The sequence below is a fragment of the Lepidothrix coronata genome, unplaced genomic scaffold (assembly GCF_001604755.1).
Source record: "Lepidothrix coronata isolate B3197 unplaced genomic scaffold, Lepidothrix_coronata-1.0 Scaffold203, whole genome shotgun sequence".
Taxonomy (NCBI): domain Eukaryota; kingdom Metazoa; phylum Chordata; class Aves; order Passeriformes; family Pipridae; genus Lepidothrix; species Lepidothrix coronata.
The window spans coordinates 555,224-570,588 of record NW_016690383.1 but is presented as its reverse complement, the minus strand read 5'-3'; the positions used below and the strand labels follow the sequence as shown (position 1 = coordinate 570,588).

General features: G+C 61.1%; 4 protein-coding genes across 9 annotated transcripts; 2 read left to right on the top strand and 2 right to left on the bottom strand.

Moving 5' to 3' along the window:
* Nucleotides 1–50: 50 nt before the first annotated feature.
* Nucleotides 51–2,760, top strand: TMEM199 (transmembrane protein 199). Its single transcript, XM_017832500.1, has 6 exons — nt 51–222; nt 305–378; nt 459–548; nt 1,749–1,785; nt 2,110–2,222; nt 2,324–2,760. Exons 1-6 carry the CDS (start codon nt 51–53, stop codon nt 2,417–2,419), a joined length of 582 nt encoding a protein of 193 aa, XP_017687989.1. The 3' UTR covers nt 2,420–2,760.
* Nucleotides 2,746–4,497, bottom strand: SEBOX (SEBOX homeobox). Its single transcript, XM_017832471.1, has 2 exons — nt 4,111–4,497; nt 2,746–3,987 (listed from the first exon to the last, which is right to left on the bottom strand). The coding sequence occupies exons 1-2, from the start codon at nt 4,495–4,497 to the stop codon at nt 3,739–3,741; spliced, it is 636 nt and encodes a 211-aa protein (XP_017687960.1). The 3' UTR covers nt 2,746–3,738.
* A 387-nt stretch (nt 4,498–4,884) lies between these two features.
* On the top strand, nt 4,885–9,384 carry KIF12 (kinesin family member 12). Of its 5 annotated transcripts, none has more exons than XM_017832494.1 (17): nt 4,885–4,986; nt 5,303–5,368; nt 5,501–5,579; nt 5,655–5,776; nt 5,928–6,003; nt 6,134–6,268; nt 6,354–6,489; nt 6,734–6,825; nt 7,058–7,193; nt 7,282–7,400; nt 7,501–7,605; nt 7,685–7,845; nt 8,210–8,336; nt 8,430–8,513; nt 8,589–8,725; nt 8,831–8,967; nt 9,145–9,384. In XM_017832494.1, exons 1-17 carry the CDS (start codon nt 4,907–4,909, stop codon nt 9,360–9,362), a joined length of 2,010 nt encoding a protein of 669 aa, XP_017687983.1. In that variant the 5' UTR covers nt 4,885–4,906; the 3' UTR covers nt 9,363–9,384. The 5 variants fall into 5 exon arrangements, with proteins under 5 accessions (XP_017687983.1, XP_017687981.1, XP_017687980.1 ...); XM_017832492.1 differs by having other exon boundaries at nt 8,153–8,336; XM_017832491.1 differs by having other exon boundaries at nt 7,685–7,968; nt 8,153–8,336; nt 8,616–8,725.
* VTN (vitronectin) lies at nt 9,332–14,871 on the bottom strand. 2 transcript variants are annotated; one of them, XM_017832497.1, is made up of 9 exons: nt 14,777–14,871; nt 12,900–13,049; nt 12,309–12,428; nt 11,484–11,789; nt 11,240–11,379; nt 10,821–10,977; nt 10,558–10,707; nt 9,708–9,980; nt 9,332–9,517 (listed from the first exon to the last, which is right to left on the bottom strand). In XM_017832497.1, exons 2-9 carry the CDS (start codon nt 12,958–12,960, stop codon nt 9,399–9,401), a joined length of 1,326 nt encoding a protein of 441 aa, XP_017687986.1. In that variant the 5' UTR covers nt 12,961–13,049; nt 14,777–14,871; the 3' UTR covers nt 9,332–9,398. The 2 variants fall into 2 exon arrangements, with proteins under 2 accessions (XP_017687986.1, XP_017687987.1); XM_017832498.1 differs by lacking the exon at nt 14,777–14,871 and having other exon boundaries at nt 12,900–13,108.
* Between the last annotated feature and the right edge of the window lie 494 nt (nt 14,872–15,365).

Genomic DNA, 15,365 nt, shown 5'->3' with positions numbered 1-15,365 from the left:
GCCCTCTCTATGCTCCCCTCGGTCGCCTTGGAGACGGCCGCCGGGCCAACATGGCGTCGTCGGTGCGGGCCGGGCCGCGGCTGCGGCGGGCGGTGCAGGCCGGGGAGCTGGCGGCGCTGCCCGCGGGGCTGCGGGGTGATATGGAGGCGGCGCTGGCGACAGAAGGAGCGCTGGTGCCTTTTAGCCTGCTGCGGAGGGTGCACGCCGCGCTGCGGGAGGCAGGTAGGCCGCACTGCGCCGCGGGAGGCGATGACCGCACCGTGACCGCGCCGTGACCGCGCTTTCCCCCCCGCACCCCACACAGGGTCCCCACTGCACCTACACGAGCTGCTGGAAGGCTGCGAGATCCACCTGCCCGAAGTGCCGGTGCCGCCGCGGGTAGGTGAGGGCTGGACATGAGTCGCGGGAGGAGGTGGCGGCAGCCCCCGGTTCTTACGGTGAGTCTGTGCTTCCCACAGAACCCCGAGCTGGTGGCCCGGCTGGAGCGGATCAAGGCCAAGCTGGCACACGAGGAGTACCAGCGGATGACCCGCAACATCACCGGCCAGGTGAGGGGCTGCTGCAGTGCCTGCTGTCAGGACTCATCCCTCAAACACGTGGCAACCTGTCAGCAAAGGAGATTTACCCCTTAGAGTGAGTGCAGTGCACAGGGAATGTGACAGGGACTGGAGGAGAGCACGCTGTAAATGCACCAGGAACAAGAGATCCGGTGCTGAGGGCAGGTGTAGGACAGGGTTAACAGGGTGGTGAACAGACATACTGACTTTTGGGAACTGCTAACCCGTGCCAAAGATCTGAGATTCTGATCTGGGAGACTGAGCACCCAAGGTAAATGTTTGACTGGGAGCATCCCTGCCGCTTACATTTTTGTCATAGTTTTAAAATTATCTCATCAGGGTAAAAGCTGAAAAAACAGGGTAATATTTAAGCATTCATCCTTTCCTGAGAGAGCCGATATCTTCTGGCACAGTAGTTGTTTGGACAAGCCAGCATCCCTTCCTGCTGGCATTCCTTGTGATCCCATCCTGTTATGCCTCCACACTGTACCTGACATCCTTGTGTATTCAAGTCCCTGCACATTTCCTCCAGACTTTGGTCTCTGCCAAGCTTGGCCACTCCAGGCTGGATGAGGCTTGGAAAAACCTGATCTAGTGGAAGATGTCCCTGCCCATGGCAGAGGGTTGGAATGAGATGGTCTTTAAGGTCCCTCCCAAGGCAAACCATTCTGTGATCTGTGATCCAGGGTGGTTGTAACAGAGCTAAACAGCCACATTCCTTCCAAACAGTGGAGCAGAGCAGTGTTCCCACACCTGTGTGCTCATCACATCTTCCCTGCCCCTCCCCGGTATCATGGTGTAACCATGCCTGATGTGACAACAGAGCTTGACACCATCTCATTGCCAGCTGTGTGAAACAGGTGACAAAGTGAGACACTTTCATGTCTCTAATAAGAGACAAACCGCAGCAGAGAACCCACATGCAAAAAAAGCTCCCACTCAGAGAAGTGGTTTGATTAGAAACAATCCCTTCCGAACAGCCTTGAATCAGACCACAAACAAAATCCCAGAGAAACCTGTGTGCAGTGAAACTGCTGTTCCCCCACAGCCCACCAAAATCTCTCTGAATCTCGGAGTCCTGGGGACAGCACAGGGCATTGGCATTGCTTTTATTCTGCACACACAATAACCATGTTATTATCAACATTAAAATACAACCAATCACAAGTTGTTTTAATCCCTTTTTTTCAGGAGATGAAGGGGCCATTGGCTGAATTTGGGAGACAAGGTGAGCGGCTGCCTGGTGTCCTGCTGACACCCAGCAGTGTTTGCTGACAGGACAGTCACAGGAACTGTTCCATGTCCAGCTGTTGACATCAGACCGAATATCTCACCAGAAGGTTTTCACACACTAAAGTGTTCCTTGAATAAAGGAGCCTGGTGGTCATTCTTACCAATATTTCTGGAGGCACCAAGCGTGTGACTCCTGCGGGATTCCTGTATCCCAGCTGAGGCGGCCCCGGGCCAGCTCTGTAGTATGATTGCACCTTATCCCCAGCCCTACTACCCAGTCTTACTTAAAACCAACCACTTGCCCCCTTCTCTCCCCCAGTGCGCTCCGTGAAGGCCGTTGTCATCACCATATTCAACTTCATTGTCACCGTGGTGGCCGCCTTCGCCTGCACCTACCTGGGCAGCCAGTACGTCTTCGCAGAGACGGCAGCGGTGAGCGAGCACGGCCTCCCTGCAGCACACTGTGCTGCCCAGTCCAGAGTGGCACCACGGCCGCACACCCAGGGTCACCCCTCTCTCTTTTATGTCCCCAGCGCGTCCTGTCAGCCGTCATTGTGGCCTCGGTGGTGGGCTTGGCCGAGCTGTACGTGATGGTGCGGACCCTCGAAGGGGACCTTGGGAAACTATGACCATGAACTGCAGCCTTCGTGCTGGAGGCTTTTTGTCCTCCCCAGGAGCCGTTAATTTGGAACAGTTTTGTCTTGTCCCATCTGTTTTTACCTGCTCCTGCTACGGGAAGATGGCTGCATTCCTCAGGCTCGTCCTTTGCTTCCTGCTCCCGAAATGAATTATGGATTGAAAATCCATGAATTATGGATTGAAAATCCAGCTGCAGAACAGAAGAGGGAATGGCTGTGGACTCTGACCACCCCAGCATGGAGAGGGGCATCAGCTCCCACCATTCCTGTTCTCCTGTGAAGTTCCTGTCCTTGTATTCTGGAAATAAATAACATTGTGTGTTTGTAACCTTCTTCCTTCATGTTGGGGAACATCTGCTGGTACATGGAACACATATCTGAAAGACACCACAGGGAGCTGTGAATCTTTCCTTTCCCTCTGCATTCCACATCCTGCTCCATCCCATGTCAAAACCCCCCTCTGCCTGCCCTCTGCTCTGTCTGATCTGTCACTTGCTTTTGGGAACCGTTATTCTCTCGAGGCTCAGATGGCAGCACCCAACCCAGCTGGTGTTTGGGGACGAGCCCTTTCCCCATCCACACAGATCCGTTCAGGAGGATGACAGAGTCTGGTGCAGCCACTTTGGGGTCAGCACCCGGCTCAGTGTCCTCACACAGGAGCTGCATGACCTGAGCCATGGCCCTGTGGCTCTTGGTGCCTCAGGGAGGAGCAGGAGCTGTAGATGGAGCAGCGAGGGGTGCATGGTGCTCCCAACCCTCTGCCAAAGGGTACCCAGCTTCTGGGGGTAGGGAAGGGATGCACCTTAATGCACATCCTGGGGCCTTTTTGGGTGTCACGGAGCAGAGAGCAGAGCCAGCTTAGTGCAGCCACAGTGGGGAGGGGGCACCCAGGCTGTCCCTGCCAGGCCCAGGAGATCTGGACACCTGCCGGGTGGGCACCCTGCCAGGGCTGGACACGGTGATTAATGCTCTGATGGCAGATAAGCCCCTGTGGAAACACAGTTTAATATCCGATACGGGGAGATCTGCCGGCACCTGCGAACGTGCCTGCGGATTAGGGGCGGCCGTGCCACAATCATCCGTGGATACGGCCCCAGATTAAGGTATTTTTTTCCAAAAGATTAGTCGGTATTAGGGGGCTGATGGGGAGCTGCCCCCGCCACAGCCGCACCGACATTTAGGATATTGGATGACATCCTCGGGACCTTCGGGACCGGCAGTAATTCCACACCCTAATGAAATCGTGGCGCTAATCCGTGGGGGCCGCAATACCATGGGGGTCCCCAGTGCCCAGGGGGTCCCCACCACGGCTACAGCTCGCCCAGGTTGGTGATGGCCGCGCTGTAGATGAGGTCGGAGATGGAGCCCAGCGAGGTGGGGAGGCCCCGAGCGGGGCTGCGGGCTCCTGGCGGCGGCAGGGCAGGGGCCGGGCCCGGGGTGCTGCCGTCGGGGGGTGCCGCTGGGGGACCCCGCTCCCCGGGAGGCGGCAGCGGCGGTAGCGGCGGAGGCTCCGGTTTGGCGCTGCGGATCCTGCGGGCGCGGCGATTCTGGAACCAGACCTGGGACGGGCGAGGGGAACTGTGAGACGCGGACAGCGGCCCGACGGGGCAGCCCCCCGGGGAAGAGAGGAGGTCCCGGCCCCGGGAGGGTGGGATGGAGGGGAGGGTCCCGTCCGCGCTCACCTGAATCTTGGCCTCGGGCAGCTGGGTGAGCTCGGCTAGGCGCTCCCGGGTGGCGATGTCTGGGTAGGGCACTGCGGCGAAGGCCCGCTCCAGCTCCGACAGCTGCCCCCGGCTGAACGTGGTCCGCCGCCGCTTCCGCGGCCCCCCCGGGCAGGGGCAGGGGCACGGCCCCGGGCCGCCACCTCCCCCCGCCGCCCGCCCGCCGCCCGGCCCGCCCGCCCCCTCGGGGAAGCGGAGCAGGGGCTGGGGGGCGCGGGAGGTGCCCGGGGCCGCGCTCATCCTGCCCGGCTCCCCCGGCCCCGCCGCCGCCGCCCCGGCTTTTATCCCCCACGAGTCCCCCCCGGCGGGCTGGGACCGCCCCGAGCGGGCGGTGCTGCCCCCCCCCATCTCTTCCCGACGGCTCCCGGGGCCGGTCCTCGCTCCGCACCCCCGATGGCAGTGCCCGATAGCCTCGGCTGACTCGGGGGCCGTCCCCCCCTGCACCCCCGGGGACCAGTAATCCCACCACTGCTCGTACTGGCATCCCCCCCGCCGCCGTCGGGGCACTGTACGACCCGTGAGGATCCCCGGGCTCGGTGACCCATCTGCCCCCTGCGCCCCCTCCCCGGTTCCCCGCCCGCCCCCCCGCTCGCCCCCCGCTGTGCGGCCGCCGCTCTCCTGCGGGGCTGGCACGGTCAATGTTTAACCGGAGCGGTGGTACCGGTTGTGCGGGGCAGCCCGGGCCGGCTGGCGGTGGCTCCCGCCGGGGCCGGCCGGGAGCTGCGGGCACCCCCAAGTGCGGGGTGCTGGAGGGCGCATGGAGCCGGAGGGGGAGCGGGGCGGGGAGCCCCAGACGGACCGCCGGCCCGGAACGCTCCCACGGGGCCAGGAGAGACCGTAAGTTGTGAGGGAGACGGAGCGGAGGGAGGCCACTGCGTCTTGGAGCAGCAGGACCTGGGCAGTGACGGCCCGGCTGATGCAGCCGGCGGGGGAGGCATCGCAAATAGTCTGGGGGCATTGGACCGTCCCTCTGCGGAGACATGGGGGAACACTGAGCTCTGTCCCCTGCCAGGGCCCGGGGCGCAGTGGGCGTGGGAGGGCGGCTTGAGCGCAGCATGACTGCGGCTCCCTCTACCCCAGCCCCCGGGGTGCCGGCCGGCAGAACCCCCAGCTGGGAGGTACCCACCACCCCACTGCCTTCTGCTCCCCACAGGAGTCCCGGAGAGGAGCGGGAGGGCCCCGTGGAGGGCAGAGAGACGCGGCTGAGGGTGGTGCTAAGGTAAGGAGGGGGACGCGAAGGGCTCGGGAGCGCGGCAGGGATCTCCCTGCCTGGGGCAGGGGCACAGCGGAGCTCCCCAGAGTCCACAAGTAGTGACACCTCTGTGTCCTCCCGTGCACGCCCCATCGTTAGGGTCCGACCACTGACCTGTACGGAGACGCGGCGAGGTGACCGGCGGGTTGTGCATAGCCTCGGTGACGGTGCGGTCCACGTAAGTGCCACCTGCCAGCCGGGGGGTCGGGGGGTGCTGCGGCACCCTCTGAGCTGCCTCTGTCCCCACGCCCAGGTGAGCGCGGCCAGGCACGATGCCACCTTTGGGTTCAGCGCCGTGTTCGACGCCAGCGCCTCACAGGAGGCTGTGTTCGAAGGCAGCGGGATGAGGCAGCTGGTGGAGCTGGCGATAGATGGGTAAGTCCTGGCCAGCCCCCCGTGGACCCCAGACCTCCATCCACCCCACGCCGGGCATCGTCGGCGGGTCTGCACTGCCGGGGCTGTGCCGGGAGGTGGCATCCCTGTGCCACGGCCTGGGGCCATGCCTGACTCTCAGCATCTTCCCCAGCTTCTCCTGCACCGTCTTTGCCTTCGGGCAGACAGGTTCGGGGAAGACCTACACCCTGATGGGACCCCTCACCCAGGTACACTGCTGTCCCTCCGCACCTCACCTGATCCTGGTGGTGGAATGGGCTCTTCCCACTCGGTCATGCGCTCTCGGAGCAGGTGGGTGCCCAATACTGTTGATCACTCACCATTCTGGCATCTCCGCAGAGTGAGACCCAGCCGGCGTCCCCGGCCCTGCTGGGGCTGATGCAGAGGTCCTTCGCCTGCCTCCTGGAGCAGAGCCGGAGCCGTGGCTCAGACCTGGCTCTCAGTGCTTCCTACCTCGAGATCTACAACGAGCAGGTAAGTGCCTGCCCAGCCCCCCATCCGGCCCTGCCGGCACTCTGTGCCCCACTGCCCCTGTGCCTTCCCTCTGCCATACCCGCAGGTCCGGGACCTGCTGAGCCCGGGGCCGCCGTGCGCTCTGCCCCTGCGGTGGAGCAAAACCCGTGGCTTCTACGTGGAGAACCAGCTCAGCGTGGACTTCGAGAACCTGGAGGCCATTGTCAGCCTGCTCCTGCAAGGTGCTGTGCCACGGGTGCAGGACTGGGGCATGTTCAGGGAGTTCTAGACCTGGTATGGGGGGATTCAGCCCCCTGCAGTCTGTTCCCAGGGCTGGTGGGGCTCCAATGACAGCCAAGAGTAACAGCTTCCCTTCCTGTCGCAGAGCCAAGGCAGGCTCCTGTCTGTCAGGGGGTGGGCAGTGGGTGCCCTACCAGAGTGTGGGGTGTCCTGCCTCCCTGCAGCTCTCAATTCCATCCCTGGCAGGATCCCAGAGGCGACGAACCTCAGCGCATGCCCTCAACAGGCACTCAAGCCGCAGCCATGCTCTTCTGACCATCCACATCCGCAGCCGGGCTGTGAGCACATGTCCTGCTCTGGGGGAGGGTTTGGGGGGTCCAGGGCTCATTGTGGGGGTACAAACAGCCCCAGGCTGGTGGGATCATGTCCTCCTCCTCAAGGTCACAATGGTGGGGCTGTGGTGAGCAGCAGGGAGCCCAGTTCCAGACCCAGGGGTCGGGGCACTGCTGTGGGCCACGGGGAAGGGTTGAGGGGCACCAAAGCATTACTCCACCAACGTGGGTCCCCCAGCCCAGCACCTGCCCCAGCAAGCAGGGCACACTCTGCTTCGTGGACCTAGCCGGCAGCGAGCGGGTGAAGGAGACCGGCTCCAGTGGGGAGCTCTCCATGGAGGCCAACAGCATCAACCGCAGCCTCCTGGCACTGGGTAAGAGTTGTGTGACCCACCAGGGGAGCACAAGCTGCTGGTCCTCACCAGAGCCCTGTTGCATCCTTTGTGGCTCATCCTTCGGCAGGACATTGCATCTCTCTGTTGGCCAAACCCCGAGGGAAGTGGACACACATCCCATACCGGGACAGCAAGCTCACCCGGCTGCTGGCCCGCTCCCTGGGCGGCTCAGGCGTCACCCTGATGGTACATGCATGGAGGAGGGCTGAGCAGGGGGCTTGCCCCATGGGTTGGAGGGCTGGAGGGGGACAGTGACAGCTCACCTGCGTCTCCTCCTTGTCTGCAGGTCGCCTGCATCTCTCCATCCTCACGCTGCCTCTCAGAGACACTGAGTACACTGCACTATGCCAGCCGGGCTGGGAGGGTCACCACCAGACCCCTGGCCAACAGGGTATTACAGACAGGGAACCCTTCTGAGCCCCTCTGCCCTTCTTTTTGGACCCCCCTGAGCCATCCCCTTATGCTCCCAGGTGTCCCGGGAGAAGCTGCTGCAAACCTTGGAGGAAGAAATCCATGCCCTAAAGCTGGAAAACCTCTCCCTGCGCCAGCAGCTGTGCCTGCCCAGGGTGCCAGTGAGGAGCACAGAGGTCCCAGGGAACCCTCCAAAAGCTTGCCTGAGCTGGGGAGGCAGGTACGGCCCCACAGGGCTGCATCACCTCCCTCCTGAAAGGCAGCTCCCTTCGGAGGGAACGCCAGCCTGGCCCAGCCTCTACGGTCTCCTGCGGGATTTCGTGGTGGAGAATGAGCACATGAGGTATGGGGGGCATGCGCAGGACCCCTGAACAGGGCATCAAGGGGTCAATGGGACAGCCAGAGCCCCCAGCTGGATAGCACTCAGTGCCGGCCAGCTTCTCCCAGGAACTCTTTGGGGCTGGGCAGGGCTCTGAGGCTCTCTGAAGGTTGCCAACGCCCTGCCATGTTCCCTCACTGCTCCCCAGGCAGCCCTGGTTGTCCCCAGACCCCAGTGGTGACATCCCAGATGGCCCTTCCCACAGAGCCACACGCAGCTCCTGTGACAACCAGCCCCTGCTCCGGAGTGCCCACGCCCCCCAAATCCCCCCTGGCCACTCCACAAGGCTCCGACAGCCCAACACAACGTCTGCCTCCATCCCCCGGCTGCCGGTGAGAGTGGGGGACCCTGGGCTCCATGCATATCCTGCCCATGGCAAGGGGAGGATGCATAAACCACCCACCTGCTGCTGTCCACTCTTGCAGAAGCTGCCTCCTGCCTCCGGCCGCTCCAGCTGCCCAGGGTGCCCACAGTGCTGTCCCGGGCCAGCTGATGCCACCGTGTCCCAGGTACAGCCCCAGGGCTCTTTGGAGGGGGGTGGCACAGTGTGGCATAGCAGCCTTGCCCTCTCTGCTCTCCCACAGGTACTGCCAGTGCCCCCCATGCTGCAGCCGGCTCCCCCCGAGGGAAGTGCTGGTGTTCTGCCCCTCAGACAGGAGGACACAGGTCTGCCTGGCTCCCATCAGCTCCACAGGCACCCCCAGCCACACCAGGGAAAGCGGTGAGAGCCAGGGCCACTGGGCATCAGCTGCAGTTCAGGAAGCCCTTGGGGTTTTGGGGCGGTGGTGAGACAGTGGGTCAGGGTTTGTTCATGTCCTCATGGCAGGAGCCAGGGCAGAAGCAGGAGCTTGTCTCAGCAGCACCCACTCCCTCGGGAGCTCCCAGGCCCAGAGCGCGGTCCCAGCCCTGAGGGAAGGGTCATCCCTTCGGCACCACCATGGCCAGGATTGCCAGAGACCAGAGGTGAGCAAGGCAATGAGGGGAGATCAGGTAGGGCCTCAGATGGGGTCCCTCCAGGATGGGCACCTATCCTCAGCACAGCCACTCACACATGGGGCTATGGACTGATCCCAGGGGCAGTGGAGAGCTAACCCTGATGGCTCTCTGCTGGCAGCTGCCGGCACTGTCCCTCTCCTCCAGTGGGAAGAGGCACTGGACTGGCTGGCAGAGCAGATCTGAGCAGCCACAGTCGCACCGTGGATGGGGCCAGCAGCAGGGATCTGGCACGGACTGGGGGGACAACCACAGCTCTCGGGGACACAGGGATCTGGGACTACAAGGATCACACAGACCCATTGTATGGACATACACACGGGGCTCTCCAGCCTGCACGGCACTCACAGTTTATTTCTGTCTAGCTGGGGCTGTGCTGCCGGCGGCTCCGGGGATCCCACTCAGGTGCTCTCCTCCCCGGGCTGCGGGCAGTCCAGCCAGTACTGGGCGATGGAGCGGGGATAGCGCGGCTGCACCAGGTCCACGCGCTTGGTGCGCAGGTTGACACGGTAGTACTTGTCTGGGAGGAAGGGGAGATGGCTGTCAGGACTGCTCTTGGCTGTGGGGAGCTGCCAGCCCTCACTGCCAGCCCTGGGCACCTTCCCACTGTGTCCCAGTGCTTGGAGATGTCACAGAGAGAAAGGAGCCCTCCCCCTGCCCTGGCAGCCCTGGTGCCACATCATTCCCAGATTCTGCCATGCCAGACTCACCTCCTACAAAGAAGTAGACACTCTGGAGCGTCTCGCACTTGGAGCCTGACAGTCCATCGCTTTCGACACCCGCAGAGTCAGAGTCGTTTTGCAGCCAGCCCCACAATCCCAAATTCAGGGACCTCTGGCTGTTGTACCTCTTGCGCTGGCGGCGAGACTTCCTCCTCCGGGGCTGGTGGGAGGCCACGTAGATCCTGCCGGCCATGGCAGCATCCAGCGGGCTGGGCACCCCCCGCCAGTCCCTGCTGATTTGCCGTGGGCCACTCGCACCAGCTGGAAAAGGAGCAGGGGGTGAGTGAGAGAAGCAGCAGTGTATGGGGTGAGCTGAGCCCAGCTCCATGGAAAACTCCCAGTGCCTGCTCCGAGACCCACAGGAATGCTCCAAAGAATCCCAGCCTGGAAGGGATGTGTGATGGGGAAACAGGCCAGACAGAGGCGGGAGCAGCCCCCAACCCCACTCTTGGCTGGGATCAACCCTGTGCTGCCGAGCCCCCTTCTCCTCTTCATTTTTCATTCCCCTTTCCCAGAGCTGGGGCTTCCTTTGGCATCCTCAGTTCCAGTGATAATAAACAGTCCCCAGCAGTGATGCTGTGGTGTGAGGTGGCTGGTGATGGGCTGGGTAGTGCAGGGTATAAGGGTTGGGAGTGTGGGATTTGGGATGTTGTGGGAGATGAAACTGTGGCCTGGGGGGTTCATGTGCATGGCCTGGGCAGGACAGGGTGGCTCATCCAGCCTGCCCATGCAGGGTGTTGCTCCCCCCTCCCATGGTGCCTGCACCCCTTGTGCCCCGTCTGTGTGGGTTGTACTGGCACCCGCCAGCCCTTTCCCCCAGGGCTGCCCCAGCCCTTACTCATCCTGCCGCCAAAGAGGATCTGGAAAACATCCTCCCAGCTGTCCCGGTTCATGAAGGCGTAGTGTTTGAACACGGTGGAGGGGGAGGACTTCTCACAGTCGGCCTGCGTGGGCTGCTGGGCGAAGTCATAGGACCAGTAGTACTTGCCTAGGAGAGGATGTGCAGGGTATTAGTGAGGGACACACCCCCAAGGGAGAGCAGCAGAGGGGTGTCCTGTTGGTGCCAGGCTCTGCCCAGGAGCTGGGGGCTGCACCCCTTACCCTTGAAGAAGTAGACTCTCTCATTGCCGTGGAAGCTGTGTGCAGGGAGAGCGAAGGCTGCGTCGACGTTGTCCGGGATGCCCTCAAAGCCCTCGGAGATGTCACGTGGGTACCCGGAGTCCAGGGTTCCATCATCAAAGCGCCAGTACTGGGTGCCCTGGGGGGTGTGGGACAGAGTGGGGTCAGGGTGCAGCATCCCCCAGGCCCAGGTCTGCCATGGGGAGTGAGTGGATACTGGGGAGCCCCATCATGAGGCTGTGGCTGCTTGGGGCCCCTGAAATGCCACAGGGGCATGGGGATGTCTGGCAACCACTGTGTTTGTGGGTGCATGGAGGGTGCCAGGAGGGGATAGGGTGGGCTGGGGGCTGTGCCAGCCACCCCGGGAGCTCCCCCAGCCCTGCAGCTCAGCTCCAGCCCACCTTGAAGAGGTAAGTCTTGCCCTGGCAGTTGATGCGTGTGAAGGCTGCGTCGATGGGGCCCTCGATGCCCCAGACGTCGCTGATCAGCTTGGGGTAGCCAGGCCGCACGCTCGTCTTGTCCAGCTCATAGAAGTACTTCCCTGGGGAGAGAAGGGAGATGGGAGCATTAGGAGCATCCAGATGTTGCTGTGGGGTGATGGTGCGACAGCATGTCTCATGTGCCTGGGAAAGGTCCCCAAGGTACCTCGGAAAGCATAAAGGGAACCGTTCTTCAGGTCGGTGAAGGCGTCAAAACGTTTCCCACTGCACAGCTCCTCAGGCTCGTCCACGGGATCCTGCTCCCCGAACCCATCTGTTGTGGGCACCACGTCCACAGGCAGCTCTGTCTCCTCAGGGCCTGGATTGCTCTCCGGTGTGGTCTCCACTGGTGATGGGAATGTGGGCAGTTCCGTGGGGTCTGCCTTAGGGGGCTCTTCCGTGACAAAGTCGACAGTGAGGTTGTAGTCGACGTAGTCATCCTCCGGCAAGGCAAAGACGTCTCCCCGGGTCACTGTGGGGGGGAGCAGTTTGGTCCCAGGAAGCCCTGAGTGTCTCCCACTGGGTCTGGTTGCGGGAGCCGCTCACTCCCAGGCAATACGGATTTACGGAATCATGGAATTGTTAAAGTTGGAAAAAATCTCCAAGATCATCAAGTCCAATTGTTAACTCAACACTGCCAGGTCCAACACTAAACCATGTCCCCAAGTGCCACAACTACTCTTTTTTAACACTTCCAGGGACGGTGGTTTCACCACAGCCCTGGGCAGCCTATTCCAGTGCCTGACCACCCTTTCAGTGAAGACATTTTCCTACTATCCAATCTATCCAATTTGTATGGACCCCACGCTGTGGGCAGCAGTGAGCCAGCTCCCAAAACCCCCATATGCTGCAGCGCCCTGACTTCACCCTGTGGACACAGGTGGGTGCAGAGCTGACCCAGCACAGACCCCCTGAGCTACCCCAGTCAGGCACCCACAGCCACCCCATTCCCCCCATGCCCCAGCCAGGAGGGAGGTTGCAAGGCTGGTACCTTTGGCCTTGCAGACGGTGGAGTAGTCGCTGCAGCAGCTCTGGTAGTACATGCAGAGGCTGTCACACTGGCACTTGCGCTGTGCATCAAAGCCATCATCGCAGCGGCCCTCGCAGGAGTCTGCAAAAGCCACCCCACAGCACAAGAGTAATGTGGAGTGGGAAGTGGGGCCTGTGCCTCCCCCCAGCCCAGTCCCAGGGATGAAAGCAAACTTGAGTATGTCATGATTAGGGGCACACCACTTCTTCATGGTCAACCCCACCATCAGGGGCTACCTGGCACCTCGCCCCACTCCCACCCAGATCCTGCTGAGATGGGAGCCCTGCACAAGGTTGTGTCAGGGTCCCAGCTCCACACTGGCAGCCCAACTGTAGGATGGCCAGGGATTTGCCAAGGCATCATCTATACCCACGTGCTGCCCACTTGCTTTCTCCCTGTCCTGCAGTGTAGCCAATATTGCCAGTGGCCACGGCCATCCTCTGGTCCCTTCTTCCCCTGCCCAGGCTCCTCAGCCCCTCCATCAGCCCAGGAGCTGCACTTGCTCCATCCCCAAAGCACCTGGCATGGGGCACCTGGCTGGCTAAGGCTCACCTTCAGCAGCACGGGTGGTGATGAGCAGGGCCAGTGCCAGGGCAGGGAAGAGCAGCCTCATCCTGGGTGTCCGGGAGCGCAGCCCTCCTGTGACTGTGCGGGCTGGAGTGCGGCAGCGGCTGGAGCCCCAGCATCCACTGTTTGCTCAGCCTGCCCCCGCAGGAGAAAACAAACAGACCAAGGTCAGAACAGGGGAAAAGGGGCAGAGATGATCTCCCACTCAGCTTCCCCCGCAGTCTGTACTGAGCCAGGTGCGTTTGTGGGGGACAGGGCTCCCCACACGTGCAGACAGCTCTACCCCAGCCCGTGTGCAGGTTGGGCACTCTTCAGAGAGTGGGAAGGGACAGCAGGCCTGAGCCAGAAACCAGTTTTGGGGTCCTACCACACTTATTTCCAAGCAATTCTCATGGTATTAAAGCTCCCGGCTGTTTCCCAGGCTGGTCTTGGCAAGACAAAAACGTACATGAGACAGGATGGGGGAGCAATGCTCAGAGGGCACAGGGAAAACCCTTGAGCTTATATTTGCCCAAAATATCACCGCTTTGGAGGACTTAGTCTTGGGATTTCAGCTTTCTCAATGTCAAGGCTGGGAACAGACCTGGGGAGCCACAAAGCATGGTAGCTTGAGATGGGGCAGGTGCCACCTTTGTGCATGGGGACCAGAGGCCAGAGGTGAGTGGCCGGGAGAGAGGGAGGGTAGAAGCCCTCTGCACTTTCTCTGCAGAAGGCAAACAAAAGCCTGTGTATTTTGCTCGCGTCATTCCCCTTCCAACCAATCTTTTCGGTTACTAATTAATGTCAACTCAGCTCTTTTGGCAGCTCCTGATAACTCTGGGATGGTTATTTATTCAGGGGCAAGGAGCAAATGTACATGAGGCTGCAGCAATCCTTCCTCTGCTGCCTACACTCCCACAGCACTGCTGGGACAGGAGCTCCATGGGGTCCTTCCCAGCCCTGGGGCAGGAGCAGTGAAGCTCTGGGCTTTAAGTGATGTAAGATTTGGGGAGAGAAGAACCTGAGCAGGGTGCCCACTTCTCCAGGGGTCTCTCCTCTGCCAGCTCAGACACAGGCAGTTTCTGGCATCATGTGCTCCCATCCTTGCTAAAAAGAGTTCTATTTGGTTTTGAGACAGGTATTTTCACCCAGGAAGCCCTGGGGAGCCAAGGGCACCCACCAGATATGGGCTGTTGGGGTAGGATTTCTCCTGAAGCCCATCATGCCCCTCCTTGTCCCCTGGCCACAGCTATGGCAGGGCTGGCATTGTCCCCAGCTGCCAGCACCAGCCCAGTGCTGCACTACAGCTTCATCCCATCCCTGCTGAACCAAGCCTGGGGGACAAGAGCCCTGGGAGGGCTCAGGCTTGCGGGAGGCTCTGGGGGAGAAGGGCTGGGCAATGTCTGAGCTGCTTTTGCTGATCGGCTGAGACAAAGCTCACTCCTGCTGCTCCAGGCTCCCAACCACCAGCCACAGACCCATGAAGGCTCAGAGAGCCCTTCCGTGCCAGGAGGAGATCCCAGGAGAAGGGCTAGTTGGATAACGGGGCCCTGGGGAGCCCCTGTAGCCAAGGGCTGAGCAAACCCAGCAAGGAGAGCTCAGGCGGTGGGGCTGATCCCCCAGTAAAAGGCTGGGAACCCCTGCCACCCCAGAGCCCAGGCTGCCGGGGCTAGAAATCCCTCCCAAAAAGCAAAGCAAAGCAAAGCAAAGCAAAGGAAAACTAGAAGCAAAGCAAAGTTCAGTTTCTCTTGCCTTGTCAGGACAAGCCTGAGGGAATGGTTTGAATTTTGATGCCCCCGGGCAGCAAATCCCTCTGCTGCTCTGCACTGCAATGGCTGTATCGTTACCCCTGATTAATAATAATTTATCAGAAAAATCCTTACTGATTCTGTGCCGAGCCTCTCCCGCCGTATGGTACCACTCGGGGTGCCTGGTTTCCAGTCCTTCGCTGTGAGCTGATGTCCCCTTCTCTGTCTGTCCCTGCGCAGTGGGTTCAGAGAGGATTAAAAGCGACTCTGTCACATCAAAACATCAACTTGAATTTAAGTCTCAGGCTGAGCTGGCAACAACCTGGTTTTGGAGCCAAGGATTTAAGCTGCTCCTCCCAGCACAGGCGAGAAATGTCCAAAGCATTTCTGCCCTGAGCACGTCTGGCCTGGAAAAAAGAAAACAAAAGAGGCCCAGGCTTCCTCTGCTCTTTCCTTTATCATGCAAATCCCAAGCCCACCCAGAAGAGCTGTTTTGAATTTCCACCAAGCAAAGGGTATTTGCCCCCTGCTGATACCAAATGGATTCAAAACTGTGCCAGGGTGGCCACAGCCTCACTGTGCCCACGGCTGTGCTCACCACGGTGCCTGACCCTTTACCTGCACCCTGTGTCCCCCTCCCTGGTCACAGAGGGTCCCAGAGAGACCTGCTGCAAAAACATTGTGGGAGTCCCTGCCTGCTGTGGACTGACCTGCTACAAAAACA

Bases quoted from the DNA above. Each gene is read 5' to 3' on its own strand.
- TMEM199 (XM_017832500.1), top strand. From the start codon at position 51: ATGGCGTCGTCGGTGCGGGCCGGGCCGCGGCTGCGGCGGGCGGTGCAG. The intron at 223-304 runs GTAGGCCGCACT...CACCCCACACAG, and splicing joins CGCCGCGCTGCGGGAGGCAG to GGTCCCCACTGCACCTACAC. The intron at 2,223-2,323 runs GTGAGCGAGCAC...TTATGTCCCCAG, and splicing joins TCTTCGCAGAGACGGCAGCG to CGCGTCCTGTCAGCCGTCAT.
- SEBOX (XM_017832471.1), bottom strand. From the start codon at position 4,497: ATGGGGGGGGGCAGCACCGCCCGCTCGGGGCGGTCCCAGCCCGCCGGG. The intron at 3,988-4,110 runs GTGAGCGCGGAC...CGCCCGTCCCAG, and splicing joins TGCCCGAGGCCAAGATTCAG to GTCTGGTTCCAGAATCGCCG.
- KIF12 (XM_017832490.1), top strand. From the start codon at position 4,907: ATGGAGCCGGAGGGGGAGCGGGGCGGGGAGCCCCAGACGGACCGCCGG. The intron at 5,777-5,927 runs GTAAGTCCTGGC...CATCTTCCCCAG, and splicing joins GTGGAGCTGGCGATAGATGG to CTTCTCCTGCACCGTCTTTG. The intron at 8,726-8,830 runs GTGAGAGCCAGG...TCCTCATGGCAG, and splicing joins CAGCCACACCAGGGAAAGCG to GAGCCAGGGCAGAAGCAGGA.
- VTN (XM_017832497.1), bottom strand. From the start codon at position 12,960: ATGAGGCTGCTCTTCCCTGCCCTGGCACTGGCCCTGCTCATCACCACC. The intron at 11,790-12,308 runs GTACCAGCCTTG...TCCCCCCCACAG, and splicing joins CACCGTCTGCAAGGCCAAAG to TGACCCGGGGAGACGTCTTT. The intron at 10,708-10,820 runs GTAAGGGGTGCA...ATCCTCTCCTAG, and splicing joins GAGAGTCTACTTCTTCAAGG to GCAAGTACTACTGGTCCTAT.